We start from the raw sequence: 26,182 nt of genomic DNA, 5'->3' as shown, positions 1-26,182 counted from the left end.
CAGCTAGCTGTCTGGATTTACCCTGCAGAGATCTGGGACCAGGTAACCATAGTCCTCAGATTGGACAGATAGTCTAGCTAGCTGTCTGGATTTACCCTGCAGGATCTGAGGACCAGGTACCATAGCCCTTTGATTGGACAGATGTCTAGCTAGCTGTCTGGATTTACCCAGCAGAGACCTGAGACCAGGGAACCATAGTCCTCTGATTGGACAGATAGTCTAGCTAGCTGTCTGGATTTACCCACAGAGATCTAGGCCATTTAACCATATCCTCTGATTGGACAGATAGTCTAGCTAGCTGTCTGGATTACCCTGCAGAGATCTGAGGACCAGGTAGCCATAGTCCTCAGATTGGACAGAAGTCTACTAGCTGTCTGGATTTACCCTCAGAGACCTAGGACCAGGGAACCTATCCTAAATTTGGGCAGATAGTCTAGCTAGCTGTCTGGATTACCCTGCAGAGATCTGAGGAGCAGGAAATCATAGTTAACAAAGAAGAGGGAGGAAATAGAAAATGAAAACCGTAAAAAATCTCTAAATTAGAACTTCATGGATTATTTATTCCCAAATTTCCCCTCATGCACGCGACGCCATCCCTGCTGACATCACCCCCAAAAAATTCAACTGCACCATCTAGTGGACTAAAAAAAAAAAAAACAGTTGCTTTTATCATTCTAGTTCCAAAAAGTTAAATTCTAACTTGCAATTTCAATAATAAAAGATGCTTGGCTTCTCTGTATCAATACAGTACTGCCACGGAAAATATCGTGATGCTATGCTGATGATGTGCCCTCTCATACTTAACACCCTAAACATCCACCCCCGCCACCCTGAAGATATGCATACAAAGTACACACAGTACACAAATCCAATCAAAAGGGCTATCTATGGGACATGGGGGCTATTTTTACAGCAGCAGCAGAGGGGATGACAATCTCCAGGGAAAAGAAATGTGTCTATACATTCTCTCACATCAAAGCATCGCCCATACTATCCTGGGCTCTGCCTTTGTGATATGCATGCTAAGCCACCCAGCATACCTTGATAATAACCCCCCCCCCCACCCTCCTATCCCTCTCTGCTTTTGTGTAAACATGAGGGCCAGATATTGGTCAGATATAGATAGCCTTTGATCAGTGTTATTCCATTGCTTCATGGAAAGCTTTACTGTACACAAAAACAGGAAGGGTAACCTCTCAAAAGAAAACCTGCTTAGTCACCTGCAGAAATGAACACTTTAACTGCATTAAAGAATCCCCCCCCTAAACTGAATAAAGAATAGCGGTTTCACTGTGAAGGCACAACAGAGAAAGAGAGAGAGAGTGGACAAGTGATTCAGTAGACAGAAAAAACACATGAGAGCTTATAACTGTATATTACTGCAGCTTTTACTACTGTTGGGCATCAATGTTGGATTTTGAGCTCAGGGTACTCGATCATTTAAAACTTTTTGTATTTTAGAAGAATACCGAAAGCAGCAGAAATGCATAACTGAGTACACTTTAAAAAGGTCCCCTAGTACTGCATCTGAAGTCTCTTTTATATAGACCTTAGTGGTCCCTAATACTGTATCTGAAGTCTCTTTTATATAGACCTTAGTGGTCCTAATACTGTATGTGAAGTCTCTTTTATATAGACCTTACTGGCCCCCTAATACTGTATCTGAAGTCTCTTTATATAGACCTTAGTGGTCCCCTAATACTGTATCTGAAGTCTCTTTATATAGACCTTAGTGGTCCCCTAATACTGTATCTGAAGTCTCTTTTATATAGACCTTAGTGGTCCCCGGATACTGTATCTGAAGTCTCTTTTTTATAGACCTTAGTGGTCCTAATACTGTATCTGAAGTCTCTTTTATATAGACCTTAGTGGTCCCCGGATACTGTATCTGAAGTCTCTTTTATATAGACCTTAGCGGTCCCCTAATACTGTATCTGAAGTCTCTTTTATATAGACCTTAGTGGTCCCCTAATACTGTATCTGAAGTCTCTTTTATATAGACCTTAGTGGTCCCCTAATACTGTATCTGAAGTCTCTTTTATATAGACCTGAGTGGTCCTAATACTGTATCTGACGTCTCTTTATATAGACCAGGGGTCTCAAACTCAACTTACTTGGGGGCCGCTGGAAGTAGAGTCTGGGTTGGGCTGGGCCGCATCAAGTATTCCAAAAAAAACCTCTATTTCCTCCAAAAAGGGCGCGGAACTGCCGGTGCTTTAAGCCCCTAGATCTGATATGGATGGTGCATTTCACAACAACAGACATCACACTGTCAAACCTCAGGCATTTGCCACAAAGGGTACTTAGCTAGCTTGACACCGTTACGCCGCTGTCACGAGACTACTACGGTAGCCCATAAGTGACAAGCGCAATGACAAAAGTTTCAGAACGCGCGGGCCGCACTAACACTTACTTTGATGTCAAGTAGGGGCCACAAATATCATCCCGCGGGCCGCAATGGCCCCCGGGCCGCGAGTTTGAGACCCATGATATAGACCTTAGTGGTCCCCGGATACTGTATCTGAAGTCTGTTTTATATAGACCTTAGTGGTCCTAATACTTTATCTGAAGTCTCTTTTATATAGACCTTAGTGGTCCCCGGATACTGTATCTGAAGTCTCTTTTATATAGACCTGAGTGGTCCTAATACTGTATCTGAAGTCTCTTTATATAGACCTTAGTGGTCCCCTAATACTGTATCTGAAGTCTCTTTTATATAGACCTTAGTGGTCCCCGGATACTGTATCTGAAGTCTCTTTTATATAGACCTTAGTGGTCCCCGGATACTGTATCTGAAGTCTCTTTTATATAGACCTTAGTGGTCCTAAAACTGCATCTGAAGTCTCTTTTATATAGACCTTAGTGGTCCCCTAATACTGTATCTGAAGTCTCTTTTATATAGACCTTAGTGGTCCCCGGATACTGTATCTGAAGTCTCTTTTATATAGACCTTAGTGGTCCCCTAATACTGTATCTGAAGTCTCTTTTATATAGACCTTAGTGGTCCCCGGATACTGTATCTGAAGTCTCTTTTATATAGACCTTAGTGGTCCCCGGATACTGTATCTGAAGTCTCTCTTATATAGACCTTAAGCTATCCACAGCCTCACACAAGTCAACAGAGGGGAAAGTTGCTGATGGAGATAGTGATACAGTTAACACGTAATGGTTGCCAAGACAATAGTCCAGAACACAACCTTAGCATATTCTTTTATATATCCTGTTATATATACTATTCTGGTAAACCCATTTTCCTATTTTGGTTTATATTAGGGGAGAGCCGGGACAGTTGAAACACTTTTTAATTAAACGTAATTTACAAAGCGGTCGAATCACACTGAAAGCTGATATTTTGTAACCAGCAACCTACACCTGTCATCTGTCAAATACAGTTGCATGTTCAGCTTTGAACAAACCGTTCAGGAGTTATTACAGCAAAAGTGGACGTGCATAATGTTTCATCCGTCCCTCCTGGACGGGACGAAGAACAGCATGCGGGGACGAATGAACATGCAGTTTAAGCCATATAATCTTCCAACAACTTTAATATTTTACTGTATATCATGGATGGTACTTCCAAAAGGTGTTATTATAGTTAGATTGGTGCAGGACTATGCGTCTTTGTGAATGTCTGTTAACAACTAATTCCCGTCATCCTGAAGCGCGTATGAAGCGGTTATTGAAATATCATGCACTGTGGATGATTGTGCTATTTTTATAGCTAGAACAGTAAGTTTTTCTATTTATATCATGTTTCTATTGTAGAAAATGTAATTTCACTAGGTTTTTACATGGGTTAGACTAATGGACATCCAAATAACGCGCCCCAACCCGTCAGTCTCCATAGGATAACATGGGAAAACTCAACCCCCCCTACCTGGTGGGCTGAAATATATTTTCATCTTTCTAAAACTGCTATTCCATGTCTCACCACCATACATAATTGTACGAACACAGACATTTGTGCATTTACTTAAAATGCATGGAGTTCCAGCCAGGTCGGGGACAGTTGAAACAGCTGTTTCATCCGTCCCGACATAGACATATGCCATTATAGCCTGTTTTGCTTTTTATGTAAACAAGCATGAAATATGAAAGTCTGGGATTGTGGAGAACACTAACTGGTCTACTAAATAAGCATGTAGTCAAACCTTTAAATGAAAAACCCTGGTTAATAATCGAAAAAATGTGACCGCTAATGAAGTTTACTTTTGACCATCAAAACGCGTTTATCGGCTGTAACTCCGTGATGAAAGGAAATAACAGGGAGATATTTGGCTGATAGGTGGAGGTTAACATGATCTATGTTCAGACCTAAGGAAGTCTGTCTATCATCATCGCACTCGGAGAAAACTGGAATGTTTCATCCGTCCCGCGTTTCAATCGTCCCGGCTCTCCCCTACTTAGTTAATTAAAAGATTCTAAATTATCATTTATGTTTAGGGCCCCCAAGGGTCTGGGTTCCCGGGGCGGTTTTGCCTGGTTGGTAATTCCGCTCTGCGTTTTATTCGTCTTACCTAGCAGCTGCACACCACGGGTCAGACCGTAAACATCAATGAGGGCCCAGAGGGGCTCGGCTGTGCGCACTCCACTGAAGAACAGCATGGGACTGGACTCGTTAATGCGGTAGAAGACTCGGCCTTTCTTGTCAACCCAGAAGGCGATAACGCTGCCCTCGTTGGCAAACTCCTCGGGGAGGGCCTTGGCCCAGAAGCCGCTCTGGGACACCAGGTCGGGGCAGGCGTACTTGGGCAGGCTGTCGGGGTTTATCCTGGAGGGGTCTTTAGCAGTGAAGCCCAGACGTAGAGCCCCGCTCCAGCAACACTGCTTTTTAGTAATCTGGGGAGAAGAGAACCATATGTGCTTCATTGGTTTTATTAAGAAATATGAATTATTTCCTAGAAATTTGATGGAAATAGTGCAAACAGCCATTTGACATGTGGCTGTAGATCCCCCCCAACTCTTAACTTCTCCTTTATAAGCCTAACGACATAAGCCCTATTCGAACGGGACAAGAATTACCAGGGGGCCTTGCTGTTGTTGTTTAGAAATTACCACCCCCACTACCACCAATTTCTTATTTGACATAGGCCTGTTCAGTAAGTTTTATGGGTTCATAGTGTTTTGCTATGGTTCTGCCTGTGATGTGGGGGAGGGGTGGGTTAGTTCAGCTGCTCACCAGCTTAATCAGGTTGATACATGCATTAATACATGCAGGTTTGCCTCATTAGGTCCTTTCTGTGGGGAGGGACTGGGGCAATCTGAAGGTGTAGAGCAATTACATTTTTATAATATTTGTGGTGCCTATTGTAGAGGGTGCATGTATTTGTATAAATAGTGATGTTGGCAGTATCTGATCTAATTGTAATGAGGTTTTAAGAAACTTAGTGTTATTGTAGCATGCTCAGGTTAGCTCACCCTTTAATCCCCTGTGCAGGTGGTATGGTCCAATTAGAGGGGACTGGGTTAAAAAGGCATCAGAAGCAGAAAGGAGGGGTGTCACTGCCCGACGTGAGTCTGGTCAGAGGTGAGTCACGCATGCAACAAGTAGCCTCCAAGATGCTAACGAGAGACTTCTGGAATGTCAATACTGTAAAAATTGACCTAGATAGCTACGTTTCTGAAATGATTTCCATCTTCTGTTATTGTTTGTAATTAGAAAAGTTTATGATTTTATGGATTTCACTAATTTCAGTATGACGTTAGGCCGTACCGTTCACATCTGAGCATGCAGGACTCACATCTGCACTGGACTCACATCAGGGAGTGACAGGGGGCTTGGCAGCTTGCTTTGACGTTGCCGTTTTGTTTGCTGTTATTTTTCCTCAGTTTAATTTTTTTTTTGGGGGGGTTTGAGTGTGTTTTGATGCAGTTTTGTCAAGAAATACACACCTTGTGCATTTAAAAGCCTCCTCTCCAGTCTCCCATCGTGACAGTCCCCCACATGTGATGTCAAGGATCTGACGAAACTTTCATTTAGAATTGCCAATGCAGCCAATACAACCCCGAATCCCTGAGATGCAGATTCATACCGGACTACTAATTTTTTCACACAACCTCTGTGTTTGGCGAAATATGGTCGGTCATTTGCAGTGGAATTTTTTTTTCGACTACTTACAAACATGCTAGATTCACACAGGATTAAAATCCCAGACAACCTCCTGTATTATGACAAATTAGAAGACGTCTCCAGGAAATCTGTAAAATAGATCTGTTTACATGGTTTTCATTCATATGCAGACAGCGTAGTTGTTAACCCAATAGGGGTAAGACCCGAAAAGCATTTAGCTTCTTTTGACTCCCTTTTTCGGTTTTATAGTGAAATACTTTTGTGTCTTTTATTTGACATTTTTTTGTTTATTCTTTTGTACTTCATTGAGGAACTCAAACTTAGATAAAAGCAGTACAACAGTATGACCGTTTAAAAGCTCCCTAGACTTTTTAGGAGTGCTCCATTCAGACATACCTTGAGGCGGACTTGCTCATACAGCGCTAGGGGCCGGTTGCTGAAGGTGATGGCGTTGCAGAAACTGGCCTGCCTCTTGACTGTCCTCTGGACTACGTCCATGACGATTTGGGATCCCTTGGCGTTTGGATGGAAGAGGAGTGGGCTGATGTGGAGGGGCCCGCCAACGCTGCCACACTGGATAGGCAGGCACCTCTTGGGTTTGTGGTGGCATCGGTGGGATGTGGACGGGAACGGACCACCGAGGGAGTCTGAGGCAGAGGGAGGCAAAAAGGAGAGCAGAGCACAGAGAGAATTGAGCTTTACTGTGAAAAAAATGTCCTAATTAGGAGCAGGAGCTTAGGGTTAGTAATGTAATTAGAGTCTGATGCTTCTGTTTAAACTGTAATGAAAAACTCTGCATCACTATTATTACCACATAATCTAAGATTTCAGAGCCCTTGTTTTGGGGTTCTTTGTTGATTATGTTGATTATTTGTGAGCAGGAGAGTAATAAACTAATCAGGCATAATCACATTTGGGCCCTGCAGGATGAAAGGCAAATGTCCGTGCAGGTCTAGATTGCAACACATGTACAAGACAGAACATTGTGCTCCTCAGTTAGTCACATAGTGAACTGCTCCCAGACCGACAGCCAGTTGGGATAAGGGGGTCCATGTTGACTGGGAGCATCTGTCAAGTCTTTAGTAGAAGCCATGCGCTGGCTGGCAGAATAACGGAGTTTCAACATATTACATGCCACATACGTATTAGGTAAGTAAGTAATGTTTTATTTCTATAGCACCTTTCAAACCCTAGGTTACAAAAATAGTTTACAAAAGATAAAAAAGGTAAAAAAGAACAACAGTATGCCACAAACACTTCACCACAACTATTTAGAGGCATCAAAATAGAGCACATGGTTCGAGCAGAGACACAATAACAAAAGAGATCGGTTTAAGTGATTTTCTTTTTAAAGGTCACATGACATGGTGCTCTTTGGCTTATAAGCCTTAGTGTTCCCTTAATACTGCATCTGAAGTCTCTTTTACATAGACCTTAGTGGTCTCCTAATACTGTATCTGAAGTTTCTGTTATATAGACCTTAGTGGTCCCCTTCTACTGTATCTGAAGTCTCTTTTATATAGACCTTAGTGGTCCCCTAATACTGTATCTGAAGTCTCTTTTATATAGACCTTAGTGGTCTCCTAATACTGTATCTGAAGTGTCTTTTATATAGACCTTAGTGGTCCCTAATACTGTATCTGAAGTTTCTGTTATATAGACCTTAGTGGTCCCCTTCTACTGTATCTGAAGCCTCTTTTATATAGACCTTAGTGGTCCCTAATACTGTATCTGAAGTCTCTTTCCCAAAAGTTAGCCCTGGTGCAGAATTCCAGCCACTAGAGCCAGTCTCACAATGAGCTTTCCTTAGTATTTGTCATTTCTTAGTCGGCTTTGCTCGTTTAAAAGCCATGATGTCCCTCTCTCTCATGGGGGGGGGGCAAATTCTCTGGGCGGGTAAAGCAGTAAAGGGGAGGTACCCTTGCCCCTTATGAGGTCATAAGGGGCAAGATTCCAGATTGGCATTGAAAATTGACATTTTCATGCCATGGGACCTTTAATGAATATAGTAGCAATTCTCTGATTCCAGCTTCTTAAATGTGAATATTTTCTAGTCTCTCCACTTCTCTGAGACAGTAAACTGAATATGAAAAACGGCAAGTTTTGAAGACAATTTGGACGGTGCAACAAGACCGGCCTGCTTGGTTTTTTTGGTGAATGATTGTAAATATTTACAATGGATGGATGTTTAAGGCATTTCCTCTCTAACTGGGACGTTTTGGGACTGATTGGTGGGATTGCTATGGACGAAGTACACACGAGATACACTGGTGAGAGATAATGAGGTGTAACTATGTATCAGCTAATTGAAGTAGCTCACGTTACTGTATTGTGTCAACAGTTAACAGCAGTTCCTTCCCGAGACTATTTAGCAGAGCCACCGTCGCTGCGTCCGGAGCTCAGCGCCGCCCGAGAGGATTGTGGTTGGTTTAAAGACCTGCAAACAACCATGGCATTTTATTCCTCCTATCCCAGAATGTGTGGTTTAGCCAGACCTTACTCCGCAGCGCTATAGAGAGATTTGACAATGCAAGACTAATGGAGACCTGATCTCTGGTGAAAATTAGTGAAAATCAGATTTTAATTTAAGAAAGTTTTGCGACATCTGGTTATCAATCACGGCCAGACACTTGAGCATAGTAGTTAAATTGGAGAGGTCTATTATTCGGGTAAATTCAAACTGAGATCAATACATGTTTCTTGTATAACCAGCCAAATCGTTTCGTCTTGCATTGGCTCCACTGACCTGATAATCAGCTGCATGGCCAGTGAATGGGTCTGAATGGAGTCTGGCTGAAGGGGTTTGGCCACACCACCTAAGGAGCTACTACAAAATCCGTGTGCTGGAGCAATTTCACAGATTTTCCAGAGTTGGTAACTGCCAAATTAAAATAGCTAAATCAGTATTCTGAAAGTGAGTTGAAGCTTTTGGCTGTGACAGAGAATGCTAAAATAATTCCACAAATGTTATACATTTTCATTTTGGGATATGAAATGATTTCCAGACGTTTCAGTATTTGTGTTTTGAACATTCCAGTATTTTGTGAAGGGCATTCAGTTTCGTTGTGCCCACTTTCTCTCAACGTGTCGGGCCTAATTTGACATCAGTTAGCGATCCCCATTTCTCACCTGCATATTTTATATTCAGCAGGTTATTACAACCAGGCCATAGCAACTGGGCTTGTTGAGAGTCCCATTGCTGTCTCTACAGCTGTGTTGCATTATAGACAAATCCAGCTACTGTCAGTGGAGAAATTGTCAGTCTCTTATTTGATTATTTTCTCCCTGTATGATCTGGCTAGAAAGAAACCCAAAGTCTTCAAATGGAAGAAACTGATACAGCAGCATAAACATAAGCAAAACCCGAAGTTTACCCTGATGTATCAGTTACTTGACTTTCTTTTTCTCCAATCAAACTCCGGTCAGCTATGCTGGACACATTTCAACACCAGAGGAATAAGAGACATAAACATATAACAACATATTAGAGTTCTTCTAAAATACCAATATTGGAAATGCTTCCAATAATGCCTATTTCATTGTAGAGGTGATAATGTAAAAAAACAAAACACATTCTCCAGTCTAAATAATGTTTTTCTTTTGAATAAAAAAAACCCGGAAATAATCCAGCAACCCCCTTGAGGGTTGGGACCCCCAGGCTGAGAACCACAATTTTTAGAGAACACTTAATACGTTCCTACCTATGTCAGGTGCTCACTCATATAGATGGCTAAAATGGAAAGTGCCAAAGTAAAATGATAGTTGATAATCACTTAGTGGTGCTTTGGACTCACACTGTTAGGGATGATGATATGAGGAAAGTATGCGATATATTGAAATGTAATAGACATCAAGGCAGAAACTAGTGCTCTACAACGTCCCAGTTAGTGATGGCGTTGCATAGTCTGTCCACCAGAGGACGCTCTACAACGTCCCAGTTAGTGATGGCGTTGCATAGTCTGTCCACCAGAGGACGCTCTACAACGTCCCAGTTAGTGATGGCGTTGCATAGTCTGTCCACCAGAGGACGCTCTACAACGTCCCAGTTAGTGATGGTGTTGCATAGTCTGTCCACCAGAGGACGCTCTACAACGTCCCTGTTAGTGATGGCGTTGCATGGTCTGTCCACCAGAGGACGCTCTACAACGTCCCTGTTAGTGATGGTGTTGCATAGTCTGTCCACCAGAGGATGCTCTACAACGTCCCTGTTAGTGATGGCGTTGCATGGTCTGTCCACCAGAGGACGCTCTACAACGTCCCTGTTAGTGATGGCGTTGCATGGTCTGTCCACCAGAGGACGCTCTACAACGCTGTTGGCAACACTGTATTTTTGGTTGTTAATGTGTTTTTGTTCAGAGGACTTTAAAGTTTCATATCTTAAAGTTTGTATTTTTATACATTTTATTTATCAGAGCTTTAATATATTTTGATGTTCCTCTTTTATGTTGTGGCAATAAAATGAATTATATTATTTTAGTGAGAACTTATAATTACAGATAACTAATGTTAGGGAAATCTGTTTGGTTACACGTTTCTGGATTTAAAAAAAAATATCCATCTATATATATATATATATATATATATATATATATATATATATATATATATATATATATATATATATTATCAGAATAAAAAATATATAATTCGTATCGGTATCGGCCTTAAAAATCCTTTATTAGTCGGGCTCTATTATGGACAAATTGAACATTATAGTAAATATAGAAGGCTCCACTAAGAAAAGATCTGTTTTGTGTCTCTTGTGCCAATGTGTATATTGCGGCGGTTGACATTGCGAGGTGTAACCCTAAACTCTATACCCACTGTCATTATCACACAGGACAAACCGATGAAAGCTAACACGGCGGCAGATGTCCTGTGGAGTCCTGATAAGCAGCTAGTCCTTAAAAACCTGCACGCTTTGTGTTCTCTCTCGCTCTTTGTCTCCGTCCACTCCCTCTCATCTGTGTTTAAGTAGCAATGACCCTTCCAGTTTTATCCGCCTGTACGCGTGGCTACTGTTCAATCTGGCCCGACCTAAGAGCACTGTGGAGGCCTTTTGTCTTAGGCAGAGCCACGGGAGAACAGTTGTTGAATGTGGTGCACATGGTCCTGGGCAGACTGAGTTGAATGCATTACCGGGCTCTAAAGAGGCACAGCTGCTGTTGGGGGAAACGGGCTACGTGTGAATTCATGTTCCTTAGCAACCCCCTCGTATCTAAAGGTCTTGATCAGTGCACTCACTCACTCCGCGGCTATCAGCTAGGACACAACAGATGCTTTTTGTTTACTCAGACACAACAGAATGATATTTATAGTCTCAGATTGTAGCTTTCCTGAAACTAAGCTTGTGTGCGCTTTTCTGCGAGACCATTCAAACAACAGGGGAATCTCAGTTGACAGAGTCAAGCTAACATCTTACTTTATTTGTATCGTTCTGGTAGATAGATCTCTATTAATCCGCCATTCTTTCACCAAATATCTTCACTACAACAAATCCTCCAGACCTTTGCAGGTGTTTGTACTTGCAGATATACTGAGCAGCTACACCGGATAAAATGGGAGTTCAAGTGTCTTCAAATGCTTTCCTGACATTTGGAGTCTTCCTGTTATTCAAATGAACGTGCACGAAAGAGGAAGAGTATGGTTTCTATGCTTGAAATACATTTCATTACAATAAAAATGTCATGTCCAGCTGCAGCAGTGTTCTGCAAAAAGCTCACATAAACCAGTTGTACTCTACCATTCATTCAACCTTTACTTAAACGGAAAGAATTATTGAGGGGCGACCCTCCTTTGCAATGTCAGAGTCAAATTACCAAAACAACAACAAAACAAAACAGGCAAGAATACACTATCACAGATGGAAAGACAATTAAACTTCTGAAATGGACAAATGATTTGATTAATAGATTAGACTTATACGGAGGCAAAAGTTAGCACAGTTATGTAAAGCAAAACTATATATTTCTAAATACTCTAAAAGGCACAAGTGAGTTATTTTAATGGAGTGCTGTAATTTGTAGGTGGTTGAGAGCAAAACTGAACTAAAGAGAGATTGTTGAAGCTACATGAATCTATTGAATGTTAATGTTGCTGAATGCGTAATTAGGCAACTGTTTGCTAACACATTTGCCACAACATATGTAAAGTTAAATCAATTAATATTGCTGTAGCTCACTTCCTCTAGTGTTGGTCAATCAATAAATTTTAACAAAGAATGGTTCACATTAGAAAGGATCCTTTTTCCATTTGTATCTTCTATGTCGATGCACTCCCCTACAAAATCACCACGGTAGTCAAGAATGATTTATTATTTACAAATAGAGCTATTTATGTCATCTTTTAAAAATTACTTTTTCTTTTTCCATATTGCAATATATAATCGCAGGGGAAAAAAATATCGCAATGTCAGATTTTTTCAAATATCAGGCAGACCTAGTGGGTTACCATCTAGCCAACCTCATATAACCTGTAGCAAAACACCAACACCAACATCAGCCCAATGGTGTTAACCTGAGGGCCGTAGTCTGTCTGTGACACAAAAACCCAAGTCAAGATTTACTTTATCTATTCTGAGCTACATAATATTTGTATGGATGAGAAAACTATGTATTGCAACAAGCAGTTCTACTGTTTAAGATTCTGTTTGTACTCTTAAACCCATGTTGCACTTTTAAGTTATTAGACATTTCCATTCGCATGAACTGGGGTGGACGCTCCATATCCAAGCGCCATCTTGAAATAGATTAGCCAGTCAGGGACATACAGGACATGCTGCTCTGCCTTTGAAGTTTTCTGACAGCTGCTTCTTAAAAACCTGTTTGTACACACAGCTTTATGCGGGTTATATGAGTAAAACCTGTTCTACCAGCTTCACAGAAGCCATTTTGCCAAAAGGTCATGGATGTCTTATTATGAACAAACACGGCGAAAGCTTGTATTCCTCTGTCCCAGAGCGTAGAGGTCTTTATCCTATTTAGAACAACAAAATACAGGCTTGCGTGTGGCTAACACCTGTCATACTCCAGTGGACATCTCTGCAGAGCGATAAACTAATCTCTTACCATTTCATTTGGCTGACGCCGGATAGAGAGGTGAGCCGTGTGTGTATGTGTGTGTGTTTTATCTAGAGAATTGTGTAGTTACTCACCAACCATCAACTACGTGGTTTACCATGCAAATACAGTTTTAAAGATGGGAGAAAACTATTCAAATATTTGCTCAGGGTTTGGTTAGCAAATGACTTCCTGGTTGAGGGGAACAACTGCAAAAGCTATTCGTGGTACGATAAGGTAACAGTTAAGCAGAATTATGTGGAATTATATTATGATCAAAGCTTGGTATTTTTGAAATGTTTAACGAGGTCTGGGATTGAATGCACTGGAACATTTGCAGGTTGTGGGGAGTTGAGCATAATGAATTAACTGTGTTACAACATCCAGATTCTATTGAAAGTCAAACTTGCTCTGTTGACTAGTACTTGAAGATATCATTAACCCAGATCGCGTCCATATTTTTTATTTTATTTAACCTTTATTTAACCAGGAAGTCCCTTGAGATTGAAATCTCTTTTTCGAGGGAGACCTGATATGTAACCATGAATGCTAATTTTAGCACCATGGAAATAGGATGAGTCTCGAGCATTCAGTCACAACAGCAGCATAGCTTATGAAGCACAGGTAGCCCACATAACAACCCACTCTCTGTACTTGTTGCTATGTAGAGGCCAGCTTAACATCCTCCGCTGAGACATTAGAGAAAACACACACACACACACACACACACACTCGCACACACACACACAAACACAGCCTGTGTGGGTCTACGATAGCCTCTTAGCGGAAACATCTAAGCAATTTTGGGACTATGCAAGCATGCAGCCTAGTGTTGTGTGTAACCAAGCTGACTTCCGGGCCTGAAAAGTGGAGCCAATGCAGAAGTGCCTTGAACTTTGAATTCTATCTCATTACCAGGAGAGCGCGTCTCAATATATACACACTAATATAGACACACTAAAATATACATATTCTAAACAGAAACAGTGTAGAGAGATGAGAGCAATGAAGAGACCAATAAAAATTATTTAAATGTGGAACATAGTGCAAAGGGTACTGGGACAAATAGTATTATGTTATTATATTACAATATGAACAGTATGAACTTTATGAACAGTTGTTAAATAGGAAATGAGAATGATGAATAAGTAACTAATAAGTGAGATATGAGAATGAGAATGATGAATAATACTAAATAAGTGGAGTAATAAGTGGAACCAGTGAACAGGTGCTGTAGAGACAGTGTTGCTGGGTTATTGACCAGAATTGAACCTGACACTGTGGGTCAGTAGTCAGCTGTTCTTCAGAGTGATGGCTTGTGGGTAGAAACTTTTCCTGAATCTGTTAGTTTTGGCGAACAGTGCTCTGTGGCGCCTACCAGAGGGGAGAAGCTGGAACAGGTTGTGTCCGGGGTGAGATGGGTCTGCAGTGATGGTTCCTGCCCGCTTCCTGACTCTGGAGGAGTATAAGTCATGGACGGAGGGCAGGTTGGCACCGATGATCTTTTTTTCAGTCCTAACTGTCCGTTGTACTCTGCTCCTGTCCTTTTTGGTGACAAATCCAAACCAGACAGTGATGAACGTGCAGAGGACAGACTGGACGATGGCTGTGTAGTAGCGGACCAGCAGCTCCTTAGGCAGGTTGAGCTTCCTGAGCTGGCGCAGGAAATACATCCTTTGTTGGGCCTTCTTGATGATGGTGTCTGTGTTGGGCTCCCACTTCAGGTCCTGGGATATAGTGGATCCCAGAAACCTGAAGGATTCCACAGCAGACACAGGGCTGTTGAGTATGGTGATGGGGGGGAAGAGTGGGGGGTCTCTTCCTGAAGTCCACGATCATCTCCACAGTTTTGAGCATGTTAAGCACAAGGTTGTTCTGACTGCACCAGAGAGCCAGCTGATCAACCTCCCGTCTGTAGGCCGACTCATCACCGTCCCACCAAGCTAGTCACTTAAGAGAAAGTCTGCTGATTTTCAACCAGCTTTGTGCTGCCGTACGTGCTGACGAATGGCACCAGTACCAGGAGGTCCGTGTTTACCTGTCAGTAAAACTCTGCTGGATGATTTTAACATTTAGCTTAGCGCAGCACCATTTAAACCATACACAACATGTGCCCAGCTCTGCGCTTTTGTCCAAATTTGGTCACTTCTGGCTCCAAAATACCAAGATGACAAGGGCCAGCTTCTGGCTTCAAAACGGCAGCCCACAAACCAATGGGTGCTGGCACCGATGCTACTGTACGTCCATTATTTTTCCGGGTCTATGGGTAGAACATAAAATAACAAAGCTTTGTACATATGTAGCCATTTCTGTCAATTATTAATGTACTATTGTAGATCCGTCATTAAAACAGTATGTTCAAAAGTATGTGTCAACTATGCTCAAAACATTAACTTTGTTCTCTTGGAATAATAATCATTAACATCTCCTAACGACAAGAGCATGCATTTCGTCTTTTGTAAACAATACCAGTGTAAAATGGCCCTCCTAAGTTCTTTATGTGATGTTGTTCTCCGTAGAGCCGTTGACGGTTTCATTTACAACACCGCCAACCAGCCCGGAGGCCAATACCAAACATCTTAATGATGTTTACATAGCAGTGTCTGGATGATGTATTCAGTCCCACTGACTCATGACAAAATGCCATTCCAGCCTGATGCAATACCGACTTTGAAATGAATCACACTAATAGCGATGATTAATCACACACACATTATCATTTAGGTTTAGATGCATGAAGCTCAGGCAAGATGGCTTTATGTACTCAATACCTCACAGCTTACATATGGGGCCCTTTACAGTGTAGTTGACATGGTATTGCATTTCCCGTCTTCCTGATCTCCAGAGTTCCTTGCATGTACATGTGTGAAAGATGCTACACAGCTAGGCTGAGTGTGTAGAACCCAAGAGGCTGTGTGTGACTCAAAGACAGGGAGACTACCACTGTGGCAGTGGTAGTAACTGGAGCTGCTGTTCGACCTGTTGACAGGTACCAGGAACTCATAACTCATCACTCATTATGTTGGTGGTAACCAAAGGGATTGACGTGCTGCTAGGCAACATCATGACAAATGTATTGCTTCAGTGTCGATGCGTTGACAGATGATTTGTGGCCATGGTAATGTTGCATAGCGGGGGGTCGGTCAGAGCGGCATCGGGTTATCCTGTATTTTAAAACTCTTTATTCTACATTAGCTGCTACTTTTTGGCTGCTTTTATTTGCCTTAGGATAGCCTACATATACTGTTGCTCTGTTACTGATACCAGTATTGGAAAAGCCACTGATACTGCCTAAAATTCTGGTATCAGCGAGTACAGCAAGTGTATGCCCCGATCCAATAGCAGGTAATTTAAAGTGCCCATATTATGAAAAAAAATGTAAGTAAAAAACAACAACACTTTTTCTGTGATTTGGGGTGTTATTTTGAGTCTCTGGTTCTTCCACACACATACACACTTGGGGAAAAACCATCAATGGTGTTTTGAGTGAGATCAGGTTTCTGAATGTCCTCGGTCTTCAGTCTCTGGGTGAGCTGGTCAGAATCTCCACGGCTAGCCGAGACGAGGTGGCTAACCATAGAATGCTACTTAATTCTCAATGGCAAAACACACACTAGTTGACCATAATCTCCAAAAGAACTACTTCCTGTCCCTGTTCCGCAGGTAATGCACAAGTGCGCCTTGTTTAGAAGAAAAGTTAAATCTAGCTGATGGGATCTTACCGAGCTACTGAGCATGTGCGACTCCCAACAAAGATAGGGTAGAAGTGAGATGTCTCACTCTGTAGCTAAAACGGAGACCTAACACACAGGGTAAAAACAGGATCTGCAGCATTGTGCAGCGCAACAAAAATATGGTGTTTTTGGAAAATTAAACCATGGAAACCTATTCTGGTACAACCTCAAAATAATGAACCTGAAAGCAGAATATGGGCGCTTTAAAACTAGTTTTATTTATATTATTTTTCCGTTTCCGCTAGATAATAAAAGAAAGTTCTATGGCATTCATTCTCTGTATATATGTGTTCATGTTTTACTGAAGGATTACCAGAGCCCAGACATACAACGCTAATAGCAATCATAACACAATATAAAGTCAAGTAAGGTTAGTAGTATACAGCTATTAAGAAAATAAATATATGTACAGTACATATACAGTATATTCTTTTTTCATGTAATGATATTGAATTGGTACTCGATATCGGCTAAAAACTTACATTGTGCCAGTTGAAAATTAAAGCTGAGCTGCCATTTAGTTTTGTCTTTGTTCATTTATCCTGGTATGGTCTTCATGCTGCAAATATTATCTGTTGTTGCGCAGCAGGTTTTCAAAGGCTTTTTCATGATCTCGTAGAGGTCTACTTTCTGCCCAGGATGATGAAATGTTTGCCTCGAGCAGACATAAGTAGTTTAGAGATGTAACGATGTGAAAATTTAACCTCCCGGTGACCAAAATTATCACAGTTTTCAGTATTATCGTGGTATTTTTAAAAGTGTGTTCAATATGTTCAGAAACCACTGATAGGCCTACACAAGCTAGTATAGAAATAGTTTCATAAAGTGTAACACTGTTTATTATATAACAAAAATATAGGCAATAGGCTTGTAAAACACCCTACCCATTGTAGGGGGTCAGGTAAGAACTCAAATCAGAGATGTCTGACTTTAAGATCAGGAAGATTTATTTACAACTCCAACATGAAGTTAACTACAATGTTGTATTGGACGTTACATGTGCAGTTGGATGTGGTTCTGAAATATTACCAAATAATGCACATTCAGAAGCATCTGACTTACTATGAACATTATTTACCAAAACTAAATGTTATAGTCACCAATATATAACAAGAAGCAATACTAAGAATTACATTCATTTCTCTGTAATAATTAACATTATGTAACATGTTGCTCAGTAACACAAACGGAGAATAAGCCACATCTATTACAGCAACCATATCCATAACGGAGCAAACAGTGTAATACACCTTTAATAGCAAAGCATGTGGCTCCACAGGCTGGTCTGTTAACTGGAGATTCTCTAACATTCTAATACAATCAATCAACACGCAGCTGCACAAGTAATATTCAAGGCGATAATATACAGTATATCGCTCTCTCACCAAGTAAATGTCATGTCATAACACGGGCTAAACTTCCACATCGTAGCAGAATGCTTATTGAAGATAACGAGGCAGTAAAACCCATGACAGTTTAGCAAGCTACAGAATACTTTTAACTTATGTTCTGGGCTACACACATCACTTCAAAAAAGAACAGAAAACAAAAAAGAAAAGAAAAAAAAGAGTATCTATCTAGTTAGTCTATATCGACAACCTTCCACTTCTGGAATTGCTCCGTTGCCGCTGAAATGTCTGCCCAGATGTCACTCTTTTCAGCCGGATGTCCTTCACCTTCCTCTGTCTCTGTGTTGGCGTTCTGATCTCCGGTGGATTCATGAGGACTATGGTTACCTGGTCCTCAGATCTCTGCAGGGTGAATCCAGACAGCTAGCTAGACTATCTGTCCAATCTGAGGACTATGGTTACCTGGTCCTCAGATCTCTGCAGGGTGAATCCAGACAGCTAGCTAGACTATCTGTCCAATCTGAGGTTTCTGTTGACGACTAAAACTACTTTTGAACATACACATGTTCCACCAAAACAACTTCCTTCCTGAGACTATTCTGCAGCAGCTCTGTGCAGAACGTCGCACCGCCCATGATGATTGTGATTGGTTTAAAGAAATGCCAAAAAAACATTTTCTCCCATCCCACAATGCTGTGTTGACTAGCCAGACCCTCCCCGCACGATTTTGGGTTTTCCCCCTAGAGGCCACGTGCTATCAATATTTACAGGCGATGACTGGCAGTGAAAGGTGAGACGAGGGATGTGAATTCTGGGGACGTCACCCCCTAGACCGCCGTCCCAGCGTTACCCCATTTCTCCCCGGCGATTACCAAAAAGCAATCAAAGTAATAAAAACCCAAGGCGCGCAGGTGGAAAAAAGCAAGCAAGGGGTTTTTTGGAGGGAGAAGGGTGGGGAGAGGGGGAATAAAAAGGTGGGTATCGACGGGGAAAAAGAAAGACGTTTTTGAATGGGGGAATCTTTTGGGGCGCTCCTCGAAGGGACGTCATAAGGAGAAGATGAAAGGGCCCCCACGACGGTAATTAAGCCGGAATAAGTTGCTTTTTCTTTGTCCTTTTCCTTTTCGGGTGTGTTAGTTTTTAAGCTTTTCTGTTGGACTAGCCGCAGCGCTGGGGGAGGGTTGGGACGCAAGGGCAATTATTAAGTTTGATAAAAAATCGTTTTAAATTTCTTTTTGAAAAATGTAAAATCTCTGATTCCTTTTAAAATGACACATTGTTTGCAAACTGAAAATCTTTGCAACGTCGACAAAAGAAGACATTAGAGGGACGTCGTCCTGGGCTTTGGAAACACGGATCGATAACGACTAATGGAGTTGCAGCCCCAGTGCACTCATGTGTATGTGGGGGAAGCTACCATCCCCTGTGTGTGGATGCAGGTGACAGACGTGTCGCCCCAGAGCACACTGCAGGAGTAGGAAGGAAGACACCGACACATTCTTAACCCTGACCTGGATGTTTCGGTTACTCCATGACTGACCTGACTATAAAGTCTCTTGCACTTGCTCTCATGCACCCAAACTGAAAGGCAGAAAAAAAGAGAAAGAAGACAAGGGGAGTGTCTGGTGGTCTGCATGCTGTATTAGATATTCTTTGCCTTTGTTAGACATTTCATAATCTGAGGCATCCCATGACATTACTGTGAGCCGTCTGATTCTTGGAAGTAAGGAAAACATTACTTTGTAGGGCTGGGACGAGAGGATTTTATCTATCTCCATACATGGGTGCAGATTCTATTTGTATTGTGATTATCATTTATTGCGATTCAATAGCTGAACTTGAATTGAACTTATTTCCTTAAATGCTTTTAAATCCAGATTGAGAGAACCTGAAATGACCTGTTTACATTGTAAATGTTTTTAACTATCTGCGTTGTATAACTTTTATAAATGTAATTGATTGTGTTTATGCCTGCCTCTTCCCTTGAAAAAGAGGTTTTTAACCTCAACGGGACTTTCCTGGTTAAATAAAGGTTACATAAAGGTATTGCTTATTTTCTTTTCCTTTTTTAACAAAAACATGATTTGAATACATCATGAGACATTTCTAAAAACTGATTGTTCATCACACGTCAGTCGGTCTGACATTTATTTACTTTGTACAGAAGAACATAACATGAATATTCTGCTTTCGCTCGGTTTTTCTGGATGTAGTCAGCGGTACCGTGGAAACCAGAAATATTTAGGTGAATCATTGGTAAAAAAATTAAATAAATAAAACATATTGATTCTATGGAAAAGAATCCATTTTAAAAACGTCTCCTCACGTACAAAGCACTGAATATCCCCGCCCCTCCATACCTCTCCGACCTCCCCACCCGCCACACTCCCACCCGCCTCTTCAGGTCACCGATGCCAACACCCTCAAGACCATCGCAACTAAGCTCCGGACCCAGGAGACAGAGCCTTCTCAGCTGCTGCACCCACCCTCTGGAACACCCTCCCCGACCATATCAAACACTCAAGCACCCTAGCATCCTTCAAAGCAAAGCTTCTTCCAACTTGCTTTTTCCTGTTAAGACTTTCCCAGTTTCCCCCTCTTTTTCTTTGCCCCTTTTCTCCAGCTTTACCTGTTCTTATCCATGCACCTGTGTGTCCTCCTATGTGTCCTTTTCTTTTTTTGTCATGTCTACATACCTTTTACTTCTTTGTAAACAAAAACTGTAAAGCGTCTGTGAGTGTTTAGAAAAGCGCAATAAAAAATAAATGTATTATTAGATAGATAGATTTTATCATTAGACTCCTGGTCCATACAACAAATAAAAATACAGATACACAAGACAGACACCAATTAAACAAGACAGCTTTACCAGTAATCAATCAGATGTGAAATGACAAGAAGAATTCAGGCGACCAATACATTTCTACATCAGATTCCTCAGTAAAGCTGAGACTGTAATAACTCCTGCTTGACAGAACAATTCACTTTCAAACTGATCACGATACGTAAGATTACCGATATTATGACCCGCCCTTATTACTTTGTTATATGGCATTCTCTTCAGCTCAGACACTGGCTCACTTTCAGTCAATCGAGAGCACAGAAGTGGAGCTCCCACGTACTCGGCAGACTCAATTATGCAACCAGCTCAGCAAACAGTGTTTGGATGTGCTCTGGTGTGAAACACCAGAGAACAGCCTGCAGACATGCAACTTTAGAAAGCCTAAGCTGCTCTTCAGTAAGTCACACCTTTTCTCATACATGCTAAGAGCACATCATTAGAACAGTGGCAGTTTTCTGGATCACTGATTTCACTTTTAGTTCTTTACCAGCTGAAGAAGGAAGAAACCAATCACTGCGAGGGCTTTAATGTGATTCTTAAATGTTGCTCTTTCTTCTCAGTTGCAGAAAGAGGCAGCAGATGCAACCAAATGCTTTTTATATCAAATGTTTCTTTTATCTACGGCTGTGGGTCACCATGGCAACACCTTCCCTTTCCATCCTCTTGTAAAGCCAACTTTTCTAACTGTAAACTAGCAGCGATCATCACATAGCTTTATTGACTATAGATTTCTATTTGGTCCATTGGGGCAAATAGCAGCCCAGTGTCTATGAATAGGCAGCCATAGTAATGACTGACAGGCTGTTACGTTGGATGTCGTCATCTGCAGTAGTCACATGACTCTGCAGGAACACATCAGGCCAGTTTGAGTCGGTCTGGTAGTCAGATGACTCAGTAGCTTCTTAAAGAAAGTTTTAGTTAGGGTTGCAGGTTTAACGGGCATGCTACTTTTATGTTACAATTAAGGAAGTTTGAATTATGGATTCCAATAAATTACTCGTTTAGGCTAATAATCAATTTTTGAATCACTATATTGTTGCAAATTACTGATGCATTGCCAAATAAGTGACGTAATAGGCGAGACTAAGTACAGAAAGCTAGTATTGTAAAATATGTTGCAATAATGATAATTAGCACCCTGTAGGGATGTCACCAGAACCGATACTTCCAGTACCTTCCGGTTCTAAAATGACAAAACACAGACGACGCCCGTGTTAGGGTTAGGGCCTCTTCCGGACCTGATGGGGGCGGTATACGCTTCAGAGTGTTCCAGCACTAGCAACTAACTAACACCTTATTGTAGGCTAATGGTGAAACGTTAGTTATTAGCATTCCTAACGTGCATGGATGTGTATGTGTGCAAAGTCACTGAGTGAATTAGGAGTGTATAAGGGATTTTTCATCAGAATCATTGTCATTTCTGGGGACAGTCTTCTACATAGCAGGGCAGGGTACAGTGAAAGACAAACAACAACAACCATTCAGGCTCGCCATAGCAGGAGAAATGAAAACATCAATTAACAAGTCCAGGGAGGCAGTACAAAGATTTAATATAGATGCAACAGCTACGTCATGGCCGTCTGGCCCGTAAAAGAATATAGAGAGGACCTAATACCGAATACCCAATAAAGGAATGGCAGTCAATTGCTGTGGCAAACTATAAAACATGATGGTAGAAGTGTTTATTTACTTTACAAGGTGATTTTTGATAGAAGCCAGTGCATCAGAACTGTGTGGCAAGGAAGCAGCTCACGTCTATGATTAAATTGGTATTAGCAGACACTGAAACCAGGGGAAATGCGGCCCATGTACAATGCGTCATGCTCTACAGAAGTGGATTATGCACACTGGTACATCAGCAGCTCAGATTCAACAGACACACTGGAAATGCCGAAGAGCTTTGCTATAAACTGGAAAACAGACGCGTTTAATGGTAATACTTAACAGGAAATGACTTAGGTTGTATGGTATTTGAATTAGTATGAGGGGTTTGACCCTGATCCTGGAGAAAAAGGTGCTATAGCTTCCTCTAATGCCGTCTTATTCTGTCCCTCTTTAACTAATTGGATGAATGTTGGGGCTTTAATTAGAACGATCAGGTGGTCAAACCAGAAGAGGGCGTAGGAACAGCTCTACATAGTTTACTATATATATATATTATATATATATTATATATATATATACACCACACACACACACACACACACACACCACACTTATACAAGTACATACTTTTTCATATTATTTATGGTCACAGGTGATTATAACTTTATTATGGTTACCTACTTTTGCATTATTACGTTAATTACATATTCAATTTAATTTTAACGTCACTTACTGCAATATTGTTTTTTTTTGTACTATGGCAACCGCACTTTACAATACCTTTATGTGACGCCACTTTACTTCCGTCTACCTTCTGCTCATTGTCTATTGTTTGCCTGTTTTTCTTGTGCGTTTACTTGTTTGTTTTTTGCTTTTATTGTAGAGAATGCTACTGTAACAAGGGAATTTCCCCGCTGTGGGATGAACAAAGTATTATCTAACCTATCTATCTATACACATACATACATACATACATACACACACTTTTTTCACAGCTGCCTCAAACCTTTGCACAGTTCTGTAATATATCATGTGTAGTAGAGCTGGGACCATATGCTTTTGTCCACGATATTCACGATATTTCACGATACTTTGACGATTCGATCTGTATTGTATTTCATACATCCTTTGGTATTCAGTATTTTAACACCCGAAGACCCCAAAACCTACTCTACCCTATTTTATGACCAAATTAAACTACTAAATACCTTGTTTCCCTCGTTATCATGCTGCTTTCTGGTACCCTAGAGGACAACGCAAGCACGGCTGCACGCACACGGTCTCTTTATTAATGAGGGGAAACCAGAGCACCGCGAAGAGCAGAAGGAAACCCCGCAACTTTCCATCCTTCACTGAAACTGACATCCCCGCCTCCCTTAGCCCACACGATACAAACACTTTCCAACAGTCCACACGGGACATCCGTCTCCGGTTGAGACATCTAGTTTGTTGCGTCGCATTCATCACAAGTGAGCACAGCTGCGCGTCTCGCGACCCCGCACTCTAATTAGGCTACCGGAGTGACGTAACTGTGACCAAAGCGCAGCCTATAGTGACAATATGCTACCTGGTAACAGCCAGTGCCGTGAGCTAGCAACACAGGCTACTCGTCTATGAATTACACATTTCAAGCCCTCTTTAGAACCAAATGACCAAAGCTGGGTGTAAAGCCACACACAATACAGCGTACATTTTAATAAAGAACCAAAACATACTGCCAACAATATTTGTTTCTTACCGTAAAAGGCATTCCGCGTTATCTGTCCACCCATTGCTTTATCCCTGTGTAGCCCGCTGCTTATCCCCTTTATGGCTTATTCAGATGCTGTCGTTGCACAGCCCGGCGCTCGTGACATGATTGCACGTTCGCGTCCAGCTTATAGATCGCTTCTTTTTCTTCCGAATAGATGCAAACACTGGAGACAGACCCACACCTCCTTCTCGTGAGCGCAGGCACACATCCGTGAAGGCAACTCCCCCCCCCCCCCCCACCATTCACTGAGCGCTCCCTCCGCCTCGTGTCCCCCTCACTCACTCACACTCTCTTGCATAAAAGGTGGAGACTGGCTGGGCGCTTTTTAAACGCTGTCACTTTCCGCACGGAGCTGCCTCCACGAGAAGCCCTGACTGCAGACCCGCAGACACGTGGAGGGGCGGGGTTAAACGTTTAACCCCCCCCCTCAACGTTTAACCCCTTTAAACTCCCGCATTTTACCCTGTCATTTCATCAATACAGAGTGAATTAGCAGTATGCACCCCACGCTTCGGAAAAGCCCTTTTAGTCAATAAATAATGGAAATAAGTGTGACTTTTATAGTTGTTAGTTTTCAAAAACATTTTAAAAAAAGCTTGTTATGTCTTTTAATGTTTCTGCAAAAAGTTTAGCAGGCTGAGGTTCGGATTGGAAGGCTAACTCCCTTCTTTTAAAGCTAGCCTCAAGTAATCGAAAGTGGGAAAATTTTTTCCATTGAAGGACAATGTTCCAGTCGTTATGTGCATGACGGTCTCTGAAACGTCTGCACCAGGAGATGAAGAGGGGCTCAGATCCACAACACCCAGCACATCTTGTCTTGCCCCCCAGGGATAGCGCGGTTAGCGCGACCAGTGCAGGGGCTAGCCCCCCATGACTCGGTGTGGATGATAGCCTGTAGATCTGTCTTTATTGATCTGTCTTTAGTGTAGATCTGTCTTTAGTGTAGATCGTCTTTAGTGTAGATATGTCTTCAGTGGGAGATAGGGCTTCAGTGTAGATATGTCTTCAGTGTAGATATGTCTTCAGTTTTAGATAGTCTTTAGTGTGATATGTCTTCAGTGTAGAATGTTTTTCAGGAATGAGCCCACAACTCAACCAGTGGTCTCCTTCTTAAGCGAGTTTTATTGTGTAAGACCGCCAGAGGATAACGGGGGTGAAGGCGATCGCCGTTATATGAGATATATGGATTAAAATAATTTTTTTGTGTTACCCTGTTTGTTTTTCTTTTTTGGCTGAACAAAGGAAATCCCCGCTGGGGATGAATAAAATATTAATCTAAATTTTTGTTGTTGTTTTATGTTTTTAGTTATTAAACTTATTTTCAAAATTAGGTTTATATTAAATTATTTTATTTTTTATAATTTTATTAAATTTAAAAGAAAATATTAATTATTTTAGGTAAATAAAAATTTTTCCCCTTTCTTTTTTCTGTATGGGGAAAAGGGGGTCAGACGTTTTTTTTGGAAAAAAGAAAAGGAAGGTTTTTCAATTGTTTTGAGAAAAACATTAAATATTTACTTTTTTCATTTAAAATTGGAGTATTTAAGTTTGTGAAAAGGCAAATTGATTTATAATTAGTAAAACCCAAAAAGATTAATTCATTAGTTTAAACTGCATTTCCCCAAACACATAAGGTTTTATCCCATATTAAAATGAGTTGGGGTAGTGGCCGGTTTGGGGAACCAGGTTAAAACTTTTTGGGACCCCGCCCTCACGTTCGGGGGTCGCAGCGGGGTACATGGAGCAGAAATATTGGGAGGGGGAAAATTTG

At 41.4% G+C, this 26,182-nt stretch overlaps 1 protein-coding gene across 1 annotated transcript in view; it reads right to left on the bottom strand.

The window, feature by feature from the left end:
* LOC116695634 (E3 ubiquitin-protein ligase NEURL1-like) overlaps positions 1-24,681 on the bottom strand; it is a 60,914-nt gene extending 36,233 nt beyond the window's left edge. Inside the window, 3 exon segments of the mRNA XM_032526047.1 lie at positions 4,518-4,839; positions 6,467-6,717; positions 24,397-24,681. Of these exon segments, the coding sequence (XP_032381938.1) occupies positions 4,518-4,839; positions 6,467-6,717; positions 24,397-24,430 (607 nt within the window). The 5' untranslated portion in view covers positions 24,431-24,681.
* Between the last annotated feature and the right edge of the window lie 1,501 nt (positions 24,682-26,182).

Source organism: Etheostoma spectabile, chromosome 2 (assembly GCF_008692095.1).
Source record: "Etheostoma spectabile isolate EspeVRDwgs_2016 chromosome 2, UIUC_Espe_1.0, whole genome shotgun sequence".
NCBI lineage: Eukaryota > Metazoa > Chordata > Actinopteri > Perciformes > Percidae > Etheostoma > Etheostoma spectabile.
Note: the sequence above shows the minus strand (reverse complement) of the source record. Positions and strands in the feature narration are given on the sequence as shown.